This window comes from Eubalaena glacialis, chromosome 3 (genome assembly GCF_028564815.1).
Source record: "Eubalaena glacialis isolate mEubGla1 chromosome 3, mEubGla1.1.hap2.+ XY, whole genome shotgun sequence".
In the NCBI taxonomy this organism is placed as follows: Eukaryota; Metazoa; Chordata; class Mammalia; order Artiodactyla; family Balaenidae; genus Eubalaena; species Eubalaena glacialis.
In genome coordinates this window covers 173,811,023-173,836,683 of record NC_083718.1, presented here as the reverse complement: position 1 = coordinate 173,836,683, position 25,661 = coordinate 173,811,023, and the positions used below count along the sequence as shown (strand labels likewise).

General features: G+C 55.6%; 2 protein-coding genes across 4 annotated transcripts; both read left to right on the top strand.

Moving 5' to 3' along the window:
• Positions 1–1,245: 1,245 nt before the first annotated feature.
• TMEM222 (transmembrane protein 222) lies at positions 1,246–13,531 on the top strand. 2 transcript variants are annotated; one of them, XM_061186932.1, is made up of 6 exons: positions 1,246–1,476; positions 8,060–8,144; positions 9,439–9,470; positions 10,988–11,084; positions 11,170–11,291; positions 12,438–13,531. In XM_061186932.1, the coding sequence occupies exons 1-6, from the start codon at positions 1,280–1,282 to the stop codon at positions 12,523–12,525; spliced, it is 621 nt and encodes a 206-aa protein (XP_061042915.1). In that variant the 5' UTR covers positions 1,246–1,279; the 3' UTR covers positions 12,526–13,531. The 2 variants fall into 2 exon arrangements, with proteins under 2 accessions (XP_061042915.1, XP_061042914.1); XM_061186931.1 differs by having other exon boundaries at positions 11,170–11,300.
• A 3,620-nt stretch (positions 13,532–17,151) lies between these two features.
• On the top strand, positions 17,152–25,598 carry SYTL1 (synaptotagmin like 1). 2 transcript variants are annotated; one of them, XM_061186928.1, is made up of 15 exons: positions 17,152–17,264; positions 19,449–19,677; positions 20,643–20,791; positions 21,014–21,086; positions 21,168–21,213; positions 21,632–21,704; positions 21,930–22,033; positions 22,188–22,301; positions 22,539–22,705; positions 22,968–23,064; positions 23,405–23,563; positions 23,853–23,931; positions 24,055–24,154; positions 24,963–25,168; positions 25,377–25,598. In XM_061186928.1, the coding sequence occupies exons 2-15, from the start codon at positions 19,487–19,489 to the stop codon at positions 25,514–25,516; spliced, it is 1,698 nt and encodes a 565-aa protein (XP_061042911.1). In that variant the 5' UTR covers positions 17,152–17,264; positions 19,449–19,486; the 3' UTR covers positions 25,517–25,598. The 2 variants fall into 2 exon arrangements, with proteins under 2 accessions (XP_061042911.1, XP_061042912.1); XM_061186929.1 differs by lacking the exon at positions 17,152–17,264 and adding an exon at positions 18,418–18,447.
• Positions 25,599–25,661: the final 63 nt, after the last annotated feature.

The following is a 25,661-nucleotide window of genomic DNA, read 5'->3' as shown; positions in this document are numbered from 1 at the left end:
AGAGGCATAAACGTACTCAAAGAATTTTGAGTGGGTTAGAATCATTTTCAGCTGTGATATCTGTGAGGCCTTTATAAAACATCCAGTTATTCTGTAAATCAGTAAACATCTAGTGGGCATCTGCTCTGCACTAGGAACAGTGCTAGCTACTGAAATTAAGGACCTTAGAGTTCCATAACAGAGATAGACATACCCCCCCAAAATGCATTAAAATATTAGGTGCGAAAAACAGGAGAGCAGGCTTTCTATAGATCAGTGTTGAGGGAGGGTAATTCAATGGAAGAAAAACCTTCCCAAAAAGGCACAGCTCCCACCTTCCTGAGCGGATTTATCCATACCTCCCAGTAGCATGATTTTTAGCTGCTGCCTTCCTTCTTTGTCCCCGCATTTTCCCTTCCCACCCCAGCAGATTCCATTTTCTTTGTCTATCTTGGCATCCGTAAAAAAGCCCAAAGAATCCAAGATTTGAGCCTGGCTTCTTTATATTTATAGTGTGTGATCTCAGACAATTACTTTAACTTCCCTGAGCCTGTTTTCCCATTTGTACAATGAAGGGATCGGATCACATCTAAGGCTTGTGATTTACTCCAGCCAAGGTGATATTCACACTCCTGCACACTGCTCTGCAAGGCCTTTTTTTCTTTGCACGGCTGCACGCATCCCTCCACCCCCATCCCCGAACCACCTGGCAAACATCAAGGCTCAGCTCAGACATCTTCAGGCAAGTTTCCCCTATTTCTACACACACGCCACACATTGTTTTAGTCTATCCTTCCTTTATGCTACCACTACCTCGCAAGAGACCACAGAATGAAAAAGGGAGAGAGACTTGGGTTTGAGTCGTGGCCACTTACCTCACCTCTTAAGCCTCAGTTTCTCACTTGTAACTTGAGGGAAATACCTAAATTCGCATGTCTAAGCAGTTTATGGGGATTAAAAACAATGTATGTCAAGTCAAGTGCGTGGCACCTAAGTCGCGCTCAATAAATGGAGACTGTACCACACCTCTTAGGAGCCCTCAGCGTACTGAATTACAGAGTTCTAGGTCAGTCTCCCGCGCTAGACTGAGCGCTGCCTGAGGGAATCCCTTCCGCTGCGGTTCAGTGCTAGCGCGAACCCACGAGGCTGGCGGGCGCCGAAGGAGGTGGGCCGGGCCAAGAAGGACGCGGCTCCTATTCCCGGCGGGAAGGCCAAGCCTGGCGGACCCCACCTTCGGGAAGTGACGCCACCGAGCGAGCGGCGCTGGAGCAGGGGCAGGCCGGAGCGGGGCGCGCGCAGCATGGCGGAAGCGGAAGGGAGTTCGCCACTCCTGTTGCCGCCGCCGCTGCCACCCCCGCCCGGGATGGCGGAAGTGGAGGCACCGACGGCGGCCGAGACGGACAAGAAGCAGTTTAGTTGTGCTGGCGGCGGCGTCATGGACGTGGAGCGGAGCCGCTTCCCTTACTGCGTGGTGTGGACGCCCATCCCGGTGCTCACGTGAGTCTCCTCCGGCGTCCGCCCGTGGACGGGGAGAGCCGGGCCCGCGCGGCGTCCTCCGGCGGCCCGGGGCCAGCCTCCGGCCCCGACACACAGCAAACCCTTCCCGCGGGTCCGGGGTTCACCAGTACCCCGCCACCCGCGCGGTGCCAGCTCTGCTGGTGAATGGGACAAGCTCCCCTCCCTCATTACACCTGGTCTGATCTGAGAGAAAGACAGTTGTTGACCGCGGAAAGGTTCTGAGGCTGGGAAGCTAAGGACCTATGGGCGTACAGAAAAGGGGCCCCTAACTGGGTGTGAGAGAGACATCTTCATTCACTCACTGGGTTATTCATTCGTTAAACAAATGGTTGCTGGTCACTTCCTATACGCAAGACATCCTGCTGGGTCTGGAGGCAAGAGTGGGAGTTTGATTGGGACCACACCGACTCCTGGGTTGTCGTCATTGGAAGGGCCCCCAGAGATCTGGGAGTCCAACCCTTTGTCTCACAGATGAGGCTGAAGATCACACACCATCTCAGCTGCAAAGCGCGTTTAGGTCCCAGGCGGTCTGCCTCCCAGACCAGGGTTCTTTCTATGGCATCAGCTTTTGTCAGAAGAGAAAGCAGGTGCACCAATACTGCTGGCGCCTTTTAGCAAGGAGCTTGGGGACGGGGAGGGGGGAGTAGGGAGCTGGTTTGCCCTCGTGCTTCAGCCTTGACAGCTGATAATAACCACTCCTCACAGTGCTGGACAGTTGGCCAAGCTCTTTCACACCCATTTTCTCTGAATTCCACAGCCACTTTCTAAGGCAGGAATTATATTCTCGGATGATGAATTTGTACCATTAAATGTCTTGATCATGTTCACATGACAGTAAGCAAAAGCATCCCAAACTCCGTTTTCTGACTCCATAACTTGCTCTCGTTTGACTACATCCTGTCCCCTCTCACCTGACGAATAGATTTGTTCCCTGTTTCAAAAACAGCCAAGTGGTGTGGAGAAGGGATCATTTTTGTCCTTATATGTTGCTGATCCTAAAATAAGCTTAATTCTTGTATTATGTTAAAATACTTAAGTTGTTCTGTTTTCAAATGCTTATGCATTTGTTTAAGAACACCCAAGTCTTGGACTTCCCTGGTGGCGCAGTGGTTAAGAATCTGCCTGCCAATGCAGGGAACACGGGTTCGATCCCTGGTCCGGGAAGATCCCACATGCTGCGGAGCAACTAAGCCCGTGCACCACAACTACTGAACCTGTGCTCTAGAGCCGGGAACCTAGCTACTGAGCCCACGTGCCTTGAGCCCAGACTCTGCAACAGAGAGACGCCACTGCAACGAAGAGTAGCCCCCACTCACCACAACTAGAGAAAGCCCGTGCGCAGCCAGGAAGACCCGACGCGGCCAAAAATAAACAAATAAATAAATAAGTAAATAAATTTATAATTAAAAAAAAGAACACCCAAGTCTGAGTCCTTTAAAAATTTTAAGAAAGTGCTTTCATTTATTAATTCAGTATTCTTTTTAAAAAAAAATAAATTTATTTATTTGTTTATTTTTGGCTGTGTTGGGTCTTCGTTGCTGCATGCGGGCTTTCTCTAGTTGCCGCGAATGGGGGCTACTCTTCAATGTGGCGCGCGGGCTTCTCACTGCAGTGGCTTCTCTTGTTGCGGAGCACGGGCTCTAGGCGCACAGGCTTCAGTAGTTGTGGCTCACGGGCTCAGTAGTTGTGGCACACGGGCTCTAGAGTGCAGGCTCCGTAGTTGTGGCACACGGGCTTAATTGCTCCACAGCATGTGGGATCTTCCCGGACCAGGGCTCGAACCCGTGTCCCCTGCATTGGCAGGTGGATTCTTAACCACTGCGCCACCAGGGAAGTCCCTCAGTATTCTTTTTAACACACCTGCTAAGTGACTCCTATGTGCCTAGAGTAGCTCTAGGTGATAAGAATATACAGTGGTGAGTAAAGCAGGTATGATCCTTGCTCTCACAGAGTTTAAATCATGGTGGAAGGAGATAGACAGTAAACAAGTAAACTAATGAAAGAACTGATAGTGAATCGTGCTATGAAGAAAGTAAAATGTTAATGTGAGAATAACTGGGAGGGAATGTATTGGTTTTGCTAAAACCTGTCTTGTTATCCCGAGATCTCTTTGGTTTTTCCCTGTTCTCAAAAACACGTTTGTGGAGTCCTCTGCTCTTCAGAGAGCTGGTAGCAACATTGAGTGTAGGCACCACGATCCCCAGTCATCTGGGCCGGAAGCAGCACACACCCCATTTCTATTCAGATCTATTTACAGGTGTTCGTAAGATGAATAAGGCCTACTGCCCCATCAGAAGGCTCATGTTCCCATGAAAGGACTCGCCTTCCAGCAGGAGAGAGAGAGACAGGTGAACTCACCATTGTAGTGCATTGTGGTGATTGCTGACCTAGAATGCGGAGCTAGGAATAGATGTGGCACAAGGAACTGTCATTGATTTTGGAGGTGGGGGGAGGGGGATCGGAGAGGAGGAAACTGAATCCAGAGATCTGTCTGTCCCCTCAGAAGTGTTGATAGTTCTGCATGAAAAGCCAGATATAACAGCTATTGCTACTACTAAAAACAGCAAAGACTGGATACTTACTCTGTTCTGGGCTCTGTTCTAAACATTTTATATTCACTGTCTCATTCAGTCCTTTTATCAATGTAATGAAAGTAGATACTGTCATCCTCATTTTATAGATGAGAAAATAAAGGCTTAGAAGCCAGCATAGGGCTTTTTCCACTGAAATAGTCTACCTATACCAGGTAGAGCTCCAGAGTCAATAACTCATTCATTCAATAAATAGTTCTTGAGGACCTATTATGTACTAGGTCTGAGTAGACAGTAGTCCACAAAGCAGCTTTGGAGCTTGCCTTCATGGAGCTTCCAGACTGGCAAATACTTTGAGAGTGTCTTCTCTGGGGCTTCCCCAGGCGCAGACTCTTCTGTTGTCTCCAGCCTTTATTCTAACTTCTGGCGAAGCCGTGGTATGTGGAGTATTGGTCAAACCCAGACCTTCTCCCCAACCAGATGGAAGGAATTGGGGGTGGGAGGGGGAGATGGGTCTTGAGATTAGGGCCTGAGAAGCCAGAGGAGCTACTTTCCCTAGTTCCGAGTGTCCATCCTGTGGCCACTGTGAGTCTAAAGCAACTTATTGTACGCCAGCCAGTCCAGCCAATCAGATAGCAAGTATTTGTTGTACACCTCATGTTAACAACATTGGGCAACTACCAAGTGCAGGGAAGTGTCATAAGCATTTTGCAGGCATATCCTGTTTGAGCCTCACAATCGCCCCCCCATTGAGGTCATCATCATCATTGTTCACCTCTCACTGACAAAGATGGGAATGAGTGCCTGCCCAAAACAAAGTCAAGAATCAACCCAGGTCTGACCTCAGAGCCTGACTCCACTCTTAACTGCATGACATTCATTCATGCATCATTTAGTCAATGACTGCTTAGCTCCAGCTATGTGCCAGGCACTGCCCTGGGGGCTACTCTAATCAATAAGAGAAAATCCCTGCTCTCTCGAAGTTTACATACTAGAGGGGAAAGACAGTAACCATATAAGTAAACAAGATGATTTCAGATAACAGTAGATACTATGACGAAATTAAAGCAGAGTAATGGGATCTGGGGTGCCTGGGGTTGTGTGTGGCTACTCTAGAAGGCACTGTCAAGGGAAACCTCCAAAGTTGACTGCTGAGCTGAGGCCTAAATGATGAGAAGCAGCCAGCTATGTGAAGCTCTAGAAGAGTGTCTGGGACGAAGGCAAATATAAAAAAAAAGTATTGAGGTGGGAGGATTTGGTGTGTCTGACGAACCAGAAGTGGGCAGTGTAGCTAGAGAGAAGAGTGAGGTGACTTCAAGGAATAAGCAGGGCCAGACTGTTGGAAGGAGTTTGGAGCATAAGTGTAATAGGAAGCCCGTAATGGATGTTAGAGCAAGGGAATGACAGAATCTGGATCATGTTCTTAAAAGACCACTCTGGGGAATTCCCTGGCCGTCCAGTAAGGTTGGGACTCAGCGCTTTCACTGCCGGGGGCCCGGCTTCAATCCCTGGTCCGGGAACAGATCCCGCAAGCCATGCGGCACAGCCAAAAACAAAAAGACCACTCTGGCCCCACCATCCTTTCAGGTGCTCAAGCTGCAGACCTGGAAGAGCTCTATCCTATCGTCATAAAACTGCCCAGTCTTCCTTTTAAAGATCTTCTCAAGCCATCTGCTTCTCACCTGACCAATACTCTGGTCAGGATCACCATCATCTCCTGCCAGTATTCCAGAACAGCCTCTGAACTCCTGTCCCCCTCCCATTCTCCAGGCACATGCAGCACTTTGCTGCCTTGGAGTTTTGCTTTCTGCCTGTCAACATCCTGTGCTTTCACAGGTCAAGGTTAAAAGTTACCTCCTGTGTGAAGTCTTTGCTGACTCTGCCCCAGCCCCACGTAATTGTTTCCTTGGGCTATATCTCTGTGGCTTTTGCCTCCACCTCCCAGCAGGCAGCCTTCAAATCAGTACGTGGCTGCTGGCCCTGGGAGTCCTTTTTTCTTTTTTTCCCTGTGAGTCCTTCTTAAACTGGATCAGTCTCTCCAGCGCCTAGTTCCTGTAGAGCCACGGTTCTCAGACTACAGACAGATCCGGAGTTCCTGTGCGTTTTGCATATCAGGGTCCAACTGAGATTTGGGTTTTTTTAAATGCCCATGGCTTTTTAAAATTCAAACTTTCGACTTCCCTGGTGGCGCAGTGGTTAAGAATCCGCCTGCCAATGCAGGGGACATGGGTTCGATCCCTGCTCGGGGAAGATCCCACATGCCGCGGAGCAACTAAGCCCGTGGGCCACAGCTACTGAGCCTGCGCTCTAGAGCCCGCGAGCCACAACTACTGAGCCCACGAGCCACAACTACTGAGCCCACGTGCCACAACTACTGAAGCCTGTGTGCCTGGAACCCGTGTTCCACAACAAAAGAAGCCACCGCAATGAGAAGCCCGCGCACCGCAACGAAGAGTAGCCCCCACTCGTCACAACTAGAGAAAGCCTGCGTGCAGCAACCAAGACCCGATGCAGCCAAAAATAAATAAATATATAAATAAATAAATTTAAGGAGAATCCGCCTGCCAATGCATGGGACACGGGTTCGATCCCTGGTCCGAGAAGATCCCACATGCCGCGGAGCAACTGACCCTATGCGCCAAAACTACTGAGCCTGCTCTCCAGAGCCCGTGAGCCACAACTACTGAGCCTGTGTGCCGCAACTACTGAAGCCCGTGCACCTAGAGCCGTGCTCCTCAACAAGAGAAGCCACCACGATGAGAAGCCCGCACACCACAACAAAAAGGTAGTCCCCGCTCGCCACAACTAGAGAAAGCCCGCGTGCAGCAACGATGACTGAACACAGCCCAAAAAAATAAAAATAAAAATTAGAATTAAAAAAAAAAAAATCAAACTTTCAGTTCCTGGAATACATCATGCTTTTGTCCTGATCTCTACCCTTGCACGCATTGTTTCTTCATCATTTCCTCATAGGAGCCTTCTGAACCCCACCCCCACCCCAAGGCACACACACACACACACACACACACACACACACACACACTGGTTTAAGTGCCTCCCCCAACACTTTTTAAAACACTTTTTAATTGAGGTATAATGTGTACCATAAAGTGTACAAATCTTAAGTATACGGCTCAATGAATTTTGCATGTGTGCACTCATGTCACCCAGGTCAAGAGAGAGGACGTTTCCAGTATCCAGTGGGCTCCCTTGTGCCAGTCAGTTCTGCCACTGGCAGTTCTGCCAGAAATAACCCCTCTTCTGCCCTCCAGCACAATAGATTAGTTTTGCCTTTTCTTGAACTTCACATAAACAGAATGATACGCATGCACTTTTGTGTAAGTTTTCTTTTACTCTGCCTTGTATATGTGAGAATCCGTGTTGTGCATAGCAGTTTATTATTTGTCATTGTTACCTACTATTTCACTGTATGACTATACCCCAATTTACTTACCCATTTTACTATTGTTGGACATTTGGATTATTTCTAGGTTTTTTTAATCAACTTTTTTGGGATATAATTCACATACAATAAAGTGCATACATTTAAAGTGTGCGGTTCAGTGAATTTTGACAACTGTTGTTTCCAGCTATTTTTTAGTAAAGGTGCTGTGAACATTCTTGTCCACGGCTTTGGTGGACACAAGCATTTGTTTCTGTTGGGTGTATACTCTGAAGTGGAATTGCTGAGGTAGAGGGTATGGTACCAGTTTTCGAAAGCTGTGGAAACAATTTATTCTCCCAGCAGCAGTGAGAAGACAGTTCCAGTTGCTCCGCCTCCTCGCCACACTCAGTGTTACCGGCCTTTGAGTTTAGCTGTTCTGTGGGCTGCGCTGGTTCCCCCGCTCTGCTGTTCACTTGCACTTGCCCCTCTTCTGTACTTCCCCTCCCGCTGCCGCCACCCTACTGGACACTTACCACACAACGTTATATTCATATGCTGTCACTCTGGATGGAGTGTCCCCAGCGTCTGTCTGACCAGCTGAAAGACACCCACAAGCTCTGCCCTTTCCCTGTCCTTTTTTTCACAGGTGGTTTTTCCCCATCATCGGCCACATGGGCATCTGCACATCCACAGGAGTCATTCGGGACTTTGCTGGCCCCTACTTTGTGTCGGTGAGTCCCCATTCTGCCCCCCCTCTGGAGGGTTCCAGGGCTCAAGTGGAAGGCTAGCCTGTCTTGCCCACAGGCAGCCTTCCTTTCTCCCCAATATGCAGGAGAATGCAGATGCCATGCAGTCCTGGTCCGGCCCTCTGCTTCTCACCAGTGTTTGACCCCTTTCCCCCTTCTCTTGCCTCCAGGACAGGCCAGGAGGGCAGTGTGGCCAGAAGGATTCTTAAGTAACTGACCCAGCCCTTTGCCCACCCCGGGGGTACCAAGACATGGGTAGGGTTAGAGGCAAGAGTGGAGAATCAGATCATCCTGGTTCCTTGGTCCAGGAAGCAATTGTCTGGACCTTCAGAAGGTGGGAGTCACAAGGCAGGGGCACAGGGGAGGCTGACATGGTTCCCTGGGTGTGGCCATGGAGAAGAGGGGGCGGACCTTCTAGAATGAACCAGCTGTGTTCTCAGGTCTGTTCCCTGGGGATGTGCCCGAGATAGGGCAGTGGGCTTGCTCCAGATGAGCAGGCAGCATCCTGCCTATTTCGAGGTTGCAGCTTCCTCTCCATCAGAGGCTGGGATGAATGGGTGTGGTGGCACCAACCTGTTTATATTCATCTTTGTCATGATCATCTTAACACCACAAAGGTCTTTCATACCCATTACTTTCACTGTCATATACGTGTATGATAATTCATCTTTGACCAGCTCTGTCAGCAGATTCTGAACCCAGAATCTGTCCCTTTGTAACTTCTGTACCCCACATCTTGTGTGGCAGGTCTAGGACTTGGCTAAAACATCCCCCTAGTAGCAGGCCTCTCGAGGCCCAACTGCTGTGTCCACCCCACTCACCCCAACCCACCCCGCGTCCTGCTTTGACTGCAGTCACACTGCCAGATTCTGTGTGGGCCACCACTGTCGGGTCAGGAGGTCAGAGGGTGTCCTCATTCACACCACGAAGGAAACCACTTCCCTGTGGACAAAGACTAGAGATTGACCAGAAAACCTGGAGAAAACAGGCCCAGAGAGAATTACTTGGCAGCCACAGAGAGAGGCAGTCATGGCTGTACCCCAAGTCTTTGGTCTCCGGGTGCAGTGCTCTGTGCACTCCTGCCGCACTGCCTTCTTCACACAGAAGAGCTGCTGCTGGCCCTTCAGATATCCTGCCAACCCCAGAGCAGGGCCCGGGCCCCACTTCTGCCCACCCACCTTACCTCCTTCTAAGTCACGACACTTCCACCACCAACCCAGGTCTGTCTGCTGGGCTGGATGCGGGTTCCCCACTGACCTCTGCTCTTGTCCCTCAACAGGAAGACAACATGGCCTTCGGGAAGCCTGCCAAGTAAGTGATGAACATCCGTGTGATTGGCCCTAGAGCCAGGTTCCTCCTGCCTGGAGCAGCAGGCCAGGCCTTCTGGGGCACAGCAGGAGCCAGCAGCCTGAGGATGGGGTGAAGGGGGGCAGCCAGGGTCTACCAGAGCATCTGACCTTGTGCCACACATCTCCTGCTCCAGCCCCTGGCTGGGTCCTTTACCCACAGGCCATCTAGGCCTTGCCTCAGCCCTGCAAGGTCGTGTTTTCAGCTCCATCGGAAAGGTGAAGATAAGGAAGGGACTTGGTCAAGATCACACAGGAAGTGGCAGAGCTGGGACTCACATGCAGGTCTGTCTCACTCCAAAACCTGGACTCTTTCTTCTGCCCCTCAAGGAACAAACACGCCATTTAAGGTGTAAGGGAGGCATGGTTTGGAACTCTGCTGGAAAGTTCTGGTTGGAGAGAATAAAGGCAGTTTAGTCTCTCCTGGATTCTCTCCTGGAGCTATTGCTGGTTTGCATGGGATTTTTGGACTTCATTTTTTCTGTCTTGGGGGCCCACCTCAGTTGTGGGTCTGGTGACAGTGCCTCAGTCTTCAGTCTGCTCAGAACAGCATCAGATGCTCTGTTGCCCAAGGCAGCATCCAGGAGGGTGGAGCCCAAGGAGGAGCTGGTGTCCCATACAGCATAGGCGGCCTGGAGCTGGGCTCTCCAAACCCTGCTGACTTCCTCAGGCAGGTGGAAATGTGAGCCAGGGACCTCTGGTCTGTGTGTCTGCTGCCAGACTGCTCCTCAACGAGAGTTGTAAGGACATCCGTTTCCAGGCAGGAACCCCTGAGCAGCTGAAGTCCCAGCCACGGTGGTTTCTCACTGGTCCCGTCTGTAGGCTCCTCTGTCAAGCCATTCCCCACATAGCAGCCAGAGGGCGCTCTGACCTCCCAGTGCCCCCTGGCCCGAGACCCTTTGGGGTGTCGCCCAGCTTGAGGTTCACAGACTTTAGCTCCACCAGCTATTCTCCCATTCACCCTAATCTCCCATGTGGGGAGATGGGGAGAATGCTTTCTGACGGATGAACTCCTCAGGATGACCTTCAAGTCCCCCAGAACGTGGCCCCCTTGCATCTCCAGCCTCACCTTCCAACATCCCTCACCCCGTTCTTCCCTCTGAATCCTCCAGCAGTGCCCAGTTTCTTAATTTCTGGTACACACTGCACAGTTCTGTGCCTCTTCCTCTGTTCAAACTGTTCCCTCTCCCTAGAATATTCACTCCCCATTCTTTGCCTGGCTAATCCTTCCTCCTTCACACTGGACTCAGGTGTCACCCCCAGGAAGCCCCTCTCATCCCCACTGAGTGAGTTCATATCCTCCCCAGGATCCACATGGCGGTGGGCATGTCACACTGTTCCAGTTGTCTGCTGTGTGGCCCTTTCCCTGGACCTGGCTCACCCCTGTAGCCTCAGCACCCAGCTCAGGGCCCTGCACAGGGCAGGCGTCAGGGGACATTCGTGGAGCTGAGCCAGTGCCCAGAACCCCTTCTCCCCCCTCAGGTACTGGAAGCTGGACCCTGCTCAGGTATACGCTAGTGGGCCCAATGCGTGGGACACGGCTGTGCATGACGCTTCTGAGGAGTACAAGCACCGCATGGTAGGTGGGCTGCTCCTGAGGGCGGGAACGAGGGTGGGAGGTTTCCCTGCAGCCCATCCTGACCCAGCCCATCCTGCATCTCCAGCACAGTCTCTGCTGTGACAACTGCCACTCACATGTGGCCTTGGCCCTGAACCTGATGCGCTACAACAACAGCACCAACTGGAACATGGTGACTCTCTGCTTCTTCTGCCTGCTGTATGGGAAGTACGTCAGGTGCGCTGCCTGTCCCCCTGGCCGCCGCCACCCTCCCCGGGGCCGCTCTCCCACGGATCCCAACAGGGCCATTTCTGGGGTCCTTCGGCCAGCAGGGACAAAGCGGGAAAACAACTAGCTGAGCTCCTGGTGAAGAGGGCGGTGCTGTCTGAAGCCCAGCTCTGTCGCTTGCTCACTGTGAGGTCTTGGGTAGCTGCCTTGGCCTCTCTGAGCTGCAGCTGTCCTTGGTAAAATGGAAATGATGATTCTGGCTCCTCAGGGATGCTGCGTGTGTACAGAGCCCTGTGCTCAGGTCCAGTGAACAGGCGGACCCTCAGAAGAGGGTGGGTGACCCCATACAGTCCCCTCTCAGCATCCCTCGTCAGAGGCAGGGTTCTGGGCGGGTGGGCCCCAGGGGCGGCCTGGGAGGACCTTTGAAGCCCCCGCCTCATGACTTGTGAGGTCAAAGGCCTTGGTCCCAATTCACAGATAAAGGGAGCTCAGAGAGGTGGAGTGACCCTCCCACCGGGGAGCCAGCACACACCTGGGCTAACCCAGCTGCCTCTCCAGGCTTTCTTCCAGCTGTGCTCATCATTAAGAGCTTCTGAAAAGGAGATTTTCAGGGTCTTTTTTGGTCCAAAGGCTTTTAGAGGTCTCCTGGGAAGACCTTATCTGTGGTCACACAGAGACTGAGGCAGAGGCGGGGTTGAAGCCGGGCTGAGCCATAGCCCGTGCTAACTCTGCCGACCCCTCCCCGCCCACTGGGCTGTGAGCGGAGGGCACTCCTGGCTTCCCCACCCAGACTGAAGACTTCTGGGTCCTCTCGCTGGCGACCTCTCCCCAGACACAGGGGTGATTGTGGGTGGAGTCAGGAAGGCCCAGAGGGTGGGCGTGTCTCTTGTACCCACCCAGCGAGGTGTCACATCTCCACCAGGAGCCTGGAACAGCCCCTGCCCAGGACCGTAGCTGGTGCTCCTCCATAGCGGGCACCAGGCCTGGCCCGGTCCCTTAGTTGACTGAGTTTGGGGGTGAGGGGGGTAGTTCCAGGAGCTTCCTTGGGGGGAGCGGCCCCGTCTGGGTTTGTGGGAGGACAGTGTGCCGGCCCACACGCCCACTCACTGGGCCCTTCCCTCCCATGCTCCCCTCTCTCTCCATCAGCATCGGCGCCTTTGTGAAGACCTGGCTGCCCTTTGTCCTCCTCCTGGGCGTCATCCTAAGCATCAGCCTGGTCTTTAACCTGCGGTGATGGCTGCCGCATGGCCCTGGGCCCACCAGGCTCCTGAGGAGGCAGCCGCCATCACCTTTCGTTCCAGATTCTTTCTCCTCTCCCCGAAAGGCAGGGATGGGCCTGCTGGTTTTGGCCCAGGGGTCTGGGCTAAGTGAGGTGGAGTAAGGGCTGAGGATGGGCATGGGGTGGAGGTGTTTGCATTTTGTGTCTCACTGGTAGCTCAGAAGCTCCCTGTCCCCTCTTTCCCAGGCTTGTGACTCCCACCCTTGAGGCACCCTTTGTTCATCTGTTGGAAAAGCCTTAGCTTCCCTCTAGAGCTGTGTCTGCCACTGCCTGCTGGGCTCCCTCTGCCTCAGCCCAGTGCCTGGTGTGGGAGGGAAGGATATTTGGACCCACCAGACAAGGCAGCACAGGGGCCGGAGCTGGATTTGAAGCCCATTCTCCTGCCAGGACTCTGGTCCCAGGGTGGAGGTACACTAAGAAGACTGCATAAACTCAGCCACCCTGGGGCCTTCTCCACTGGCCTCTAGAATGGTCCAGTAGGGCTGACGGGCCCCCTTCAGATGTCTGCCAGAAGTTGCACTAGGGGTAGTTTGTGCCCCACTCCTGGCGGCCTCCAGCCCGTGCAGCCCCCTCTTCCCACTCTGCCAGAGCCTCCAAGCACTTGGGCCCATCTCCCCCCTGCAGTTTGGGGCCTGGGCTCCCCCAACCAGGCTGGAGAGATGAGTGACACTGACATATCCAGAGTGACCCCTGCAGATCAGAGCGATGTAACAAAGCTTGGCCTTGGCCCCAGGTACGGGCCTCACACTGGTGACGGCACCCCTTGGGTCCGAGATGTCGGGGGCCCGTCGGAGTAGCCAGCGCCATCAGGGAGCTGAATGGGAGCTGTCTCCTCCCACCTCCCACGGCTCCCCCTTCTCTTCAAGTTGTGGGACAGGCCTGTGCTGCCCCCCTCACCCCTGCTCCACGGATTCCTTTGTGCGGGGCTGCCTGGGCAGGACAATAAAGAGTTTTAACTCCAGACCGTGCTTGTCCTTGATTGCTCCCTTCGGTGGTCGCGGTTTCACTGAAGACATGAGCTCCCTTCAGCTCCTATCTTCGTGGTGAACTTGGGTTCCTCTGCCCCCGGCAAGGGGTCTGGTTGCCAGGGACATGGTTGGGTCCTCGTCCAGTGCCTGGAGCTTGCAGGAGTCAGCATCCCTCGGGTGTATCCTGCTCTGAGCCAGAGCGCTGCAAGTTCTTCTCCATGCCTCGTCCACCATCCCAAAGCTTTCTCCTTGAGGCAGGCGAATATTGAAACCCCTCCCATATTCGCTGTTGGGAAGAACTTGGCAGTAGGATTGGAAGTCAGCGCTGACAGACCAGAGCCCTGGACCTGGCCCCCACCATATCCATTGGTCATGTTGCCAAGCTCCTCATGCTGACCCCCAGTGATCCGGTCGCTGCCCTGCTCCGTGGTGCCTCTACTTCTCCATGGCCTTCGGGACCCTGCACTCTCACTCTCCATGCATCCCACTCTCTACCGAGACAGGGCAGCACCTGCTCTCCAACACCCACCCACTTCTGGTCCTTTGCTTTCCACCTGTTGAAGTCATGCCCTTCCTTCTCAAGGCCCAGCTTAAAAGCCACTTCCTTGGTGAAGTCTTTCCTAACCTTGCCCTATGCCAGGTATCACTTTAGTTGAACTAGCAAAGGATTTGGTCTCTGAATCCTGAGAGCCCTTTGTGTTCACCCTGACGATGGCCTTGGGGACAGCTCTAGCTGTGGCCCTCAGGGCCCTGGATCAAGTGTCCGTCAGCTCATCCCAGACCCTGCGGTGCTGTGGTTTCCAAGCCTGGGGCTTCTCCAGGGCATGGCAGAAGTGGCCCCTCCTCTCTTCAGAGCAATTCCATTTTCAAAAATCTGTTTTGCCTATGGGGTCCACCTAAGGGTTGGGGTTAAATTCTGGTATGGAGGACGCCACAGCAAAATGGACAGAAAAGCTTTAAGGCCTGTTTTCACCCAGCAGAACTTTAAAGCAGCCGTGTGGTGATGGGACATAAACAGGTGCCATAAAAATCACCAACAGTTAACTGAGTCCTCACTATGTGCTGATAAAGTACATCATTTATCCTCACCACAGTCCCATGAGGTCGGTGCTCTCATCCCCATTTTAAGATGAAAAAAAGCACAGAGGTGATGTGACCTGCTCGAGGTCACAGAGGTAGGAAGAGTGGAACCATGTTCAAACCCAGCTGCCAGGCTCCAGAGCCCCCATTCAGAACCATCCTGCAAGGTGGCCCCACTGGAGCACACGAGGGAAAGTGGGGTGGGGCTGTGACCGACAAGAAGGGAGAGTGGGCGCTGGAGGCAAGAGAAAGGAATCGCCTTACGACAGTCCCAGGAGATGGCTGCCATTGTCCCTGCTTCATTAATGGAGAGAGTAAGGCTTACAGAGATTGTCACTGATCCAAGGCCACAGGCCATGTGGCAGAGCCAGAATTTTAACCCAGGCCTGGGGCCTCTTAGCCAGGGGGTGTTGCCTGGAGACCAGCCACAGTGCAGAGCATCGAGGCCCTGCAGGGGTGGCGATGGGTGGGGAAGGCATTCTGCAGCTGAGGAGCTGGGAGCACAAATGGGTCTGGGTGTTGAAGGGACAGGAAGCAGAGCCCGTAGGTAGGGCTCTAAGGACGTAGGAGACAGGAGATGAGGACCAGTCAGAGCTAGGCAGGGTCCTGAGGGTTGGGTTGAGAGGCCAGGCAGCCCAAAGGATGATGGACTGTCTTGGGAGGTGATGAGACTCCTGCTGGTTTGGAGTAGATTTGTTAAAGGGTCAGAGGGTTCCCCTGGTTGTCTGCTGGCACCTTCCAAAGCTGAGGAATGACAAAAGTGGGATGCTGAAAGGGCCCTCTGACAGCTGTGCAATAAAGGGCTGGGGTGGGGTGGGGTGCTGAGTGTGGAGGCCAGGAGACAGGGAGGAGGAGGCTTCCAGGAGAGGCTGGGCAGGGACTGAAACCTGGGCAGTGGGAGGGTGGCGGAGGTGGGGGACAGATGGGAGAGAGTCCAGAGAGTGGCAGCAAGCAACAGGAGGCCTGGGGGCCAGGACATGGGGGCTGTTCACAAAAGTGGAAACTTGGAAATAGGAGAAGGTTTCAGGTGGGGAGGACACAGAGGAGTTGGGGTTGAGAAGACAGCAGGAGAGGGGTCCAGGAGGGTCACAGGTGCAAGGACATGAGATCAGAAAGAGGAAGGGAGTTTAGAAGCCAGAAGAATAGACAGTGAAGTTTGATGCCTTCCATGGTGAGAGCCGAGAGGTGGGAGGGTTAGAGAAGCATCCTTGGGAGGAGCCAGGACAGAATGATGGGAAGGGGTGAGGGTACTGTAGGCCACTCCTCTCCCATTCCGGGAGACTTGACAGAAGAGGCGGACATCACAGTAACCGTTCCCACAGTGGATATTCAATGGCTATTGCATCTACAAATGCATATACATATTTATTAAGGGCCGGTAGGGATCTAACTGAACTGTAGTGAGAGCCATCTGAGGAGGGATTATTACCCCTATTTAATCGATGAGGGAAAAGAGGCTCAGAAAATAAGACTGACTTGCAAAAATAAACGGGGAAGGCAGGACCTTGGGCTGGGGGTGGAGGAGGGACCCTCAGGTGCTCCGAGTGGTGGTAACTTTCCGGAGCCGCTTCCGAAGCTGGGGAGGAGGAGTGGGGTTTTGCTTAGAGTCCACTCCTTACCCACCTCCCCTCTTGGGGGTCTGTGAGGTGCCCTCTGATCTTTAAGCCATGGTGCAGGTGGGGCAAGACAGGCAGATTGAAATGAAGCAGACTTGGGGGGATCCGGAAGCTTTGGTGTGGCCTCGGCTCATGGTCCCAAAGCAAATGTAATCCAGGGCCCAACCTATTCTCAGGGTGGGGCAGAATCTGGGAGCAGAATGGGGGGTGCTCAGAGGGGCTCCCCACGGACAGAGGGAGGGTACGGGAGCCTCACTTTGGCCCTGGAAGAGTCCAGGCCTCCTCAGACAGATGGGGCCCGGGGTGGCAGAGGGGACAGAGAGCAGCTCTGCTCTGGCCAGCACTTCCTGGGAGGCATATGTGGACATGGAGGGGACTATGTTGGCCAGGGAACACCTGGTACCTCCTATATGCCAGCTTGTGCCAAGCACTTTCATTTCTCTCAGAGGCTCTTCACACTCTGCTGCCTGCAGTTTGCACAGGAGGAAACTGCAGCTCAGAATGGTTGAGAGACCTGCTTAAGGTCACACAGTGGCACAGCAGGAACTATTCAGGGTTGTCTGGCTGCAGTCTGCAATCCTTCCACTACCCTGGTTCTCAGAAATGTTTCTAACTTTGCTTTCAAAGCAAGTTCCTATCAGCTCCTTAGTGGGCAGGGTGGGGCTGCTATCCATCCTACAGATGGGGCAACCAAGGCTCTGAGGGGGTGGGGCCAGCTCGGGTTACAGGAGTTACAGAGTAAGTCTGCAGAGGAGCTGGGGCCAAGCCCCAGGCATCTCCTACCCACCAAACCTGCTCTGGGGTTGCTGAAAGCCCAGGCCGCGCCCCTGGGGAGCCGGGAGTCCAGGCCCGGTTTTGCATCAGGCCCTGTGAGAAGGTGTTTCCTCCTCAGTGGGGCAGCCACTCCGCTGGGCTGCCGGTTGAGTCAGCCTTAGGCCCTCACTGCTCTTCTTCTGGTCCCAGAAACTCAGCTGCCAGGGGAGCCGGGGTTACCCGACGAAGGTGTCCCCTCCATACTGGACCCCTACAGGTAATACACCTCGGGGCCAGAGGGCCCCTGCCAGTGTTCCGAGGGGTGGGCACTGCCACCTGGTATCCTGAGCACCCTCTAGGACCTGGGGGGGGGGGGGAGGTGGAGCGTGTCTGGGGCTGGAACAGCCAGACAGATGGACAGACGCTTCAACTGACCAATGGGTCTGTCCCATCAGTGTTGAAACAGAGTGGGGAGGACCAGACACTGGATTCTGCCTCTGGAACCACAGGGGACTGCAGGGAGGGGTGTGCTGCTGGGGACCCTGGGCTCAGATGCCCACAGCCCAGCCCAAGCAGACCTCAGGACAAGGGCGGGCAGGGTCAGTTCTGTGGAACGTCCCTCCACCTCCATACTCATACACACACACCTGGTGGCCCCCAGGGCACCAGAGTACACACCACAACACACAGCCCAGTCACACACACACACACACACACACACACACACACACACACACACACGCGCACACACCCCACTGCGCTGTCGCCCAGAAAGTCACAGAACATATCACACAGATGACAGTCCCCCATGCAGCACCACACTGTGACATGATGCCCAGACACACATGCAGTGATACCACATTCACACCCACAAAACATACAGCCTCCCAGATCCCACAGTCTGCAGACGCCTGCTGAACAGAGACTCACAGCGGCACCGGGTAACACAGGGGCAGCCACACAGGCTCACACGCCAGGCCCTAGAAGAGCCCTAAACCGTGCGTCTGCAACACCCAGGACCTGCACACAGTAGATGTTCAGGAAATGCTGTTAACATCGGTCACACAGGCATTTCCACAGCGTCATACACAACACCCGATAGAGACACCCACCCACCCCCCAGGTGAGGGTGGGGCAGCAGGAGGAGAGGGCTCGCTCGAGGGGCTCACTGACTCAGCTGGGAGGGCACAGAGCGCAGGCTGGCGGCAGGCACAAGCCAGGACCTGCCTGCTGAGTGTCCTCTTCTCATCTCAGCCCTGCCTGGTGCCCCAGGAGGGAGGGGACTAAAGGGGCGGGAGGAGAGGAGAGACCGCCCAGTGGGCTCAGGCCACGGCTCTGCCCACGGCCCAGTCACAGGCCCCTTGCCACGTCCACACGCCCCTCGGGGCTGGGCAAATGTTTTCCTTCCGGAGTCACCGTGGTACCTGAGCTGCTTTGCAGCACTCGGCCTCCACCACCAGGTCCCACCCCAGCCAGGTCCTGGGTCAGGGCGTGGGGAACCCATGTGGCCAGAGTAAAGGGGTCTAGGGAGGGGCTCCAGGCCAGGGGGCAGGGCTGGCAGCAGGGGCAACCTTGGGCTGGAGGCCTCCGTGGGAGTGGGTGCAGCAGTTACCTCCAGGGGAGGAAGTTAGGCTGCGAGCTGGCAGGAGGTTGCCTCAGACAGGAAGGCCCAATAGGCCAGAGCAGGGTGGAGGGAAAGGACCCAAGTTGGGAGATTCCCGGGGCAGGGTGGTGAGCAGATATGTGTGTGCACCTGTGCGTCTGGCTGCGTGTTCATGTGTGTGCATTTCCCATGTGTGTGCAGGTGCATGTATTTCTGCATTTAACTAGTCAAACTTTTACTAACCATCTGCTGTGTGCACAGTTCTGGCTTTGAGGATGAGGCCCTGTCCCTGACTTCAAGGAGCTCACAATCTAGTTTGGGGGATGCAGTATGTGTGTGCAAAAGTGTGTGTGATTTGTATATATCTAAGGACAGGTCTTTGTCCCTGGACTTATTCTTGTATAGGTGAACCCATCTGTGGGTCCTTGTCTCCCCTGTGTGCATGTGCCTGTGTGCAGGTTTAAGGATATGTTACATACATCTCTTGGTCTGGAGATGGATCTGGGCCTATGACTGCATAGGGCCCTTTATGGGGGACCGGGTATGCATGAGCCTGTCTTTATATAGGTGTCAGTGTGCATGTGTGACCAGGTGTGCATCTCACTGTGGGGAACTATATCTACATGTATCAGTGTGCACATGTACATCTCTACATGTCTTTGAGTGTGTCCCTGAGTATGTTCATGGGTCTCTGTATGCATGTGTCCATGAGTGCATCTCATGCCACCTTGATCTCAGCCTTCCTGGGCTTGTACCCTGCCCACCATGGGGGTGTATATTTGGGCAGAAAAGGCAATTGGCTCCAGGATGTGCCCTGTATATGGGCAGGCCTTTACCTGACCCTTGCTCTGCCCCCAGGGAGCCACGTGTGCCCAGCCTGGGTGCTGCCCCAGCTGATGCCCCAGAGGGGCCACCCATCTCAAAAGGGGCTCTGGTCCCTGCCTGGCCTCCTCATGGCACATGAGCCACAGCCTGAGGCTGATGGGCTATTGGATCTCAGTTTCCTGACAGAGGAGGAGCAAGAGGCTATTGCCAAGGTCCTGAAGCGAGATGCTCACCTGCGCCAGCTGGAGGAGGGACGGGTCAGGTAAGGCAGAGTAGGGGAGCCCCAGAGGAAGGGGCCTCAGGCACTGGGGGACTTGGGTGACTCCCACCCTCTCTCCTACCAATGTGCAGCCTGTCAGATATCTGGGTAGATCTTGTTTTTGCCCACTGGTCCACTCCACCCTTGGCCAGCTCAGTTCATCACCTCTCCCAGGGTGGCTGCACCAGCTCCCTTGCCGGCCTCCCTGCCTCCGGGCTTGCCCTTTCTGGCCCACCCTCCATGCTGCAGCTGAGACTCTCCAGATCTGTCTTTAATATCCTCTCCTGAAACCTCACATGGTTCCTCAGCATCTCCTGTCAGGGGCAAGCTCCGAAGCGTGGTCCACAAGGCCTCCCTGGTTGGACCCTGCCAGCCTCTTCCACCAGTAAGCCTCACCCCCTGACACACATACACAAAATGTCCACTACAGCCACTCGGGTGATCCACAGTCCCCGAACACACCCTTCGCTTTTATGATGTTTCTCCTGCCTGGAAGAGCACAATGGCAGAGCAGCATGGGACTTACAAGTAGTGTTTGGGGACAGACACTTCCTAGCTTGTACCAGCACCACTCTCCTCATCTGTAAAATGGAGCTAACGAGCCCTACCTCATAGAATTAGGAAGGATTATACACAGTCATTTAATGAATAATAATTATTTTTCTTCTCTACCTGGAGAACTCCAATTTGTCATTTAAGAGCAATTCACATGTCACCTCCTCTGGGAAGCCCTCCAGTATTCTCACAGGCAAAGCTGGCCCTCTTACATACATCATGGCTCTACCTCACTATAGTGTACTTGTCTATTCTGGACTCAGTCTCCCCACCAACCTGAGCTCCTCCAAAGCAGGGATCAAGTCTGATTTGCTGTTGTATCCCTGGCCCCAGGTACAGGGCCTGGCACAGAGTGGGTGGCGATAATGTTGATTGCATGAGTGGTGACAGCCACGCCCTCCCCCATCCTCCAGCAAGCTCCGGACATCGCTGGCAGACCCTGGGCAGCTGAAGATCCTTACAGGGGACTGGTTCCAGGAAGCACGCTTCCAGCGGCACCACCACGCCCACCTTGGCTCTGACCTTGTTCGTGCCTCCATCCGCAGGAAGAAGGGCTCCAGGGGTGAGATGAGCTCCCCAGAGTGGGGCACGCCTTGGGCAGCCCAGGTCACCGGGTGTATGTGGACAAGGAGAGAGGGCCCCTGGTTTCAGTTCCAGCTGCCTCTGGCACTGTGTGACTTTGAGTGGGCACCACCCCTCCATGGGCTACAGGAGGTGGGTGGGCATCTCCAAGGGCCAGACATCCTGAGAAGAGAGTTTCACAGAACTTCTCACCTGGGTGCAGGAGACCAGGCTCAGGGCAGCGATGCGGAGGCTGAGGCTGCTGGGAAAGAGACCGAAGAGGCGCTGGAGCCCAGGTGAGGAGGCATGGCAGGGAGTGGAGGGTGCCTCCCAGTCACCTGGGGCCCATCTCTGACTATACCTCTCCCTCCTCCCAGGCTCCCCATGGACGAGGACCCCCAAGAGAGGTTCAGCGAGGCTGAGGTGAGTAATGAATGACTGAATGGGCTAATGAATGAATGTACAGTGTCCCTGGCATGGAGGTGGGATGTGCTGGGGAAAGAGCCCAGCCTGAGAATCAGGAGACCCTGGCCTGGGCCTCTGTCATCCTCCTCTGTCAAATGGGGGTGTGGGCCCATCCTCTAAAGGAAACTCTGAATTGGTTACTAGGGGTGGAGTGTGGACTGAGCTGGGTGAGGTCCAAGACTCAGATGCCACCAAAGGGACCCTGGGAGTTAGGTAGGGCAGGCCCTGAAGTGTGAAGGAGTGTGAAGTACAGGCCAGACTGGTCCTGCAGCTAGTTGCCAGCTCTGCCCTGAGGGCAGTGCAAAATCTGAAGCTGGAACCTCTGACCCCTTCACCACTGGCCCCCTCTGTGACTTCTACCCCTTGCTTCTTTCAGGGACCTGATTTCCCCTCACCATATGTCCCCCCAAAGGCTTCAGATCATGAGGAGGAGCCCCAGGCCCAAGAAGGTGAGTGGGAAGGTGTGTGTTGGGAGCACAGAGAGGTTGCGGGGATCAGAGGCAGCTCTAAGTGACCCCAGCCACCTGTGTTCACCTTCCTCATCCTGCTTAGGGGGCGGCGACCGCAGGGCAGACAGAGGTCTGAATGGGGGTTGTAAACCAGTCCCTCCAAATTTGCTCAGGGGCAGGGCGGGCAGGGGAGGGGGCTCGCTGAGCTGTTTGTGCCCCTCCCAGCCCCTGGCCCCGGGGGCGTTCAGGTCTTCGCCGCCGAGGAGGCTGACCCCGATCTGGAGCCTCCTTCGAGGGGAGAGGAGGAGCCGCAGCCCCCGCCTGCCCAGGTAGGCGGGAGCGGCCCGCGGCTGCTCTCAAGACCCGGAGCGGACTCCGCGCGGGGAGTGCAGCTGCCCGAGGCTGCGAGTGGTCCGGGACCGAGAGCGGTCGCGGGAGGGGCAGGGGGTTAGGGGGCGCCCCCGTCACTTACCCCCTCCTCAGACCCAGGAGGCGTCCGAGATCCTGGAGAATGGGGAGGAGGCCCCGGGGCCCGACCTGTCACTCGACCGCGTGCTCAGCAGCAGCTCCTCCATGTCCAGCCTCAACTCCTCCACGGTGAGGGGGTGAGGGAGAAGGCCTGGGGTGGGGGTGGGGTGCGCCTCCCCTCCCCGTATCCCGAGGCGTTGCCCCTGCATGACCCCTCCCTTGACCCCCGGACCTGACACTCCAGCCTCCAGGCAAGCTACCTCACTTTACCCCCCTTCCCCCCCATCTGAACCCTCCGCGCTCCCCTTCCCCGGCCCCGACGTGAGCCCCGCAGCCCGCCCTGACCTCCCCACCCTCCGCCCGCAGCTGAGCAGCAGCCAAATGAGCCTGTCCGGGGAGGCGGAGGCGGGCGCGGTGCAGGTCCGCGGCTCCCTGCACTTCGCGCTGCGCTACGAGCCGGATGCCGCCGAGCTGCGCGTGCACGTGATCCAGTGCCAGGGCCTGGCCGCCGCCCGGCGCCGCCGCTCCGACCCGTGAGTGTCTGACCCCGCGAGGAGGGGCACTAGGGAGCCGCTCTCACTGCCCAACCCCACCGCTTTTCTTGGCCTCAGTTTCCTCATCTTCAAAATGGGAATAACGTTCTTGGTAGACGCGGGAGCTGGGTGAGATAACTCCTGTAAAGCGCTGCACGAGGCCTGGCACGCGAAGCTGCGTTCCCGGCTGTGGCTGGGGAGAAGGGGCTGGAGGGGTAAAGGGGTCCCCCTTCACCTCCGGTCCTCACCTGCCCCGCTCCAGCTACGTCAAAAGCAAACTCCTCCCGGATAAGCAGAGCAAGCGCAAGACCTCAGTGAAGAAACGGAATCTGAACCCGGTCTTCAACGAGACTCTCTGGGTGAGGCTGCGACGCCAGGGCGGCCACCCATTAATGAACCGAACGCCCCTTCCTGCGGGGACCGGGTGGCAGGGGCAGCCATGGTGTCGTCATTGCCGGTCGCTCCAATCCTCCATTCTGCGGGAGGAACGGCAGGGAGGGCCTCGCATTAACGCGCTCTCCAACATGTCAGTCTAGAGGTGGGCGCGGCGCTTGTCCAGACCCCCATTAATACCGTCCGGGGCTCCCCAGGATTCCTTCCAGCAAGGAGCGTGGTAGGATAAGCCCCAGCCAACACTCCCGCAACACTGAGGCCGGGGCCATCGACGCTGCTTCATTAAAGTGCACCTCCTGTCCCCAGTACTCCGTCCCGCAGGCCGAGCTCCGGGGCCGCGTGCTGAGCCTGTCCGTGTGGCACCGCGAAAGCCTGGGTCGCAACATCTTTCTGGGCGAAGTCGAAGTGCCCCTGGACACGTGGGACTGGGACTCCGAGCCCACCTGGCTCCCCCTGCAGCCCCGGGTGAGCAGCTGGCCCGCGCGGGTAGACCCGCGGCACAGATCTCCCGCCTTTACCGCACTGGGCTTTCCCCCAGTCCCCCTCAGCCTCGAAACCTTACGGCCCCATGCAGAGGTCTGTCCCTGACTGCCGGTGGCGGGGCTCTCGGATTCCCCAGGCCGTTCTCTCGACAGCCCCCTCCAAGACCCCGCCCCGATAGGCCCGCCCCGTCGGTGTCTGGAGACTCCGCTCCCTTCCGGCCCCTTTTCCCTAGGACTTTGTCCCCACCCCCTGACGAGCCCGCCTCTCGCAGGTCCCGCCCTCTCCCAACGACCTTCCCAGCCGCGGACTGCTCTCTCTGTCCCTCAAGTACGTGCCCGCTGGCTCTGAGGGTGAGTGACCGCCGGCGAGAGGCCAAGCTGGACGGGCCTTGAGAGGCGGGGAATCTCTGTCCTGCAAGGGTGAGGGACAAGTGTCTGTCCTTGGGGCAGGGCCTGAGCCGAGCCTCTTCGCAGGCGCAGGACTGCCCCCGAGCGGGGAGCTGCACTTCTGGGTGAAGGAAGCTCGGGACCTCGTGCCTCTGCGCCCAGGATCCCTGGATACCTACATACAATGGTGAGGGGCATCGGTACTTCCCCGCTTCCCTTCCCTTCTCATGCAGTGGAGCTCCCCACCTTCAACAAACCCCTTCTAATCACCCACCCTTGATTCACCACTCTGGGCTTTGACCGCTGAGCAGAGGTGGAGGGGACGGCTTGAGCAAAGGCCTGGAGTCAGGAGAGTTGAGGACTCCTCTGAGCAGCTGCATTTCAGTGACTGGAGCATAGGACTTGTTGGAGAGCTGAGGCTGAGACCTGGGAGGTCTCAGGGGCCTGTCCATGGAGGACCTGGAAAGCCAGGCTGTGGGGTTTGGTCCTGAACTTGCAGTTCAGTGGTTTTGAAAGTAAGCACCGGAGGAATTCTAGGGGTGCCTCCAGGTGCTGTCCCACCCTCAGAGAGTAAAATAGAGGTAGGCCAATGAGGTTCTGAGTTCCCAGCCTTGATTCAACAGGAGACATTGTTTTTCTTTTAGGTTTTGTACTTCTGAGTAATATTTTTGTCTTGCAGAAAGGGCTCCAAGGCTTTAAAAAGTTTGGAAACTACTTCTGGGGGGCTGTGAAGGTGATTGAGCTGAGGAGTAGCAGAACTGCATTTCAGAGACATTACTCTGGGGTCCTGTGAATAGGTATTATAACTTTTAAAGGCAGGAGATCTGAGAGGAGGTTGGCGCAAAGGTCCCAGGATACTGAGGGTTTGAGGCCAGTTCTCAGGCGGGAGCCAGAGTACGTGGACATTGTGAGGAAGTATGGGTAGGACTCGGTGACTGGTTGGTTCTGGGGAGTGTGAGGGGGTGGCCACTTGATGCCAGCCCACCTCCCCACAGTTTGGTGCTGCCTGATGACAGCCGGGCCAGCCGCCAACGGACAAGGGTGGTGCGACGCAGCCTCAGCCCCATGTTCAATCACACCATGGTTTATGATGGCTTCGGCCCTGCTGACCTGCGCCAGGCCTGTGCTGAGCTCTCTCTCTGGGACCATGGGCCCCTGGCCAGTCGCCAGCTGGGGGGCACACGCCTCAGCCTGGGCACCGGTGAGTGGGGCAGAGCCCTGAGGGGACCCGATGCTAGGAGGCAGGGGCTTGACACGTGGCCCTGGGCACTTCTCTGTCCTTTCCTGAGCTTTGGTATCCACGGAGAATGTGGGGGTGACAGTGCATGATCTGGGACCAGGCAGGTGTTCCTTGGGACCTGGGGTGTCCAGCGTGACCATGTCTTCCACCCCTGCCCGCCCACATCTAGGCAGCAGCTATGGGCTCCAGGTGCCCTGGATGGACTCCACACCTGAGGAGAGGCAGCTGTGGCAGACCCTCCTGGAGCGGCCATGTGTGTGGGTGGATGGCCTTCTGCCCCTCAGAACCAACCTGGCCCCCAGGACATAGCTGCCCTACAAGACCTACAAAACCCCTCTTTCTGGACCCCCATCTCAGGGCCTGCCCTTGGCTAAAGTCAATAAAGTCTATTCTGAGGGCAACAAGGGGCTGTTGTCGGCTTGGGGGTGGGAGTGTGGGGAGGGCAGTGATAGCA

Excerpts from the sequence above, each read along its gene's own strand:
- SYTL1 (XM_061186928.1), top strand. The coding sequence starts at position 19,487 with ATGCCCCAGAGGGGCCACCCATCTCAAAAGGGGCTCTGGTCCCTGCCT. Across the intron at positions 23,065-23,404 it reads TCTTCAACGAGACTCTCTGG|TACTCCGTCCCGCAGGCCGA; the intron begins GTGAGGCTGCGA and ends TCCTGTCCCCAG. Across the intron at positions 23,932-24,054 it reads CGTGCCCGCTGGCTCTGAGG|GCGCAGGACTGCCCCCGAGC; the intron begins GTGAGTGACCGC and ends GCCTCTTCGCAG.
- TMEM222 (XM_061186931.1), top strand. The coding sequence starts at position 1,280 with ATGGCGGAAGCGGAAGGGAGTTCGCCACTCCTGTTGCCGCCGCCGCTG. Across the intron at positions 9,471-10,987 it reads GCCTTCGGGAAGCCTGCCAA|GTACTGGAAGCTGGACCCTG; the intron begins GTAAGTGATGAA and ends CTCCCCCCTCAG. Across the intron at positions 11,301-12,437 it reads CTGTATGGGAAGTACGTCAG|CATCGGCGCCTTTGTGAAGA; the intron begins GTGCGCTGCCTG and ends TCTCTCCATCAG.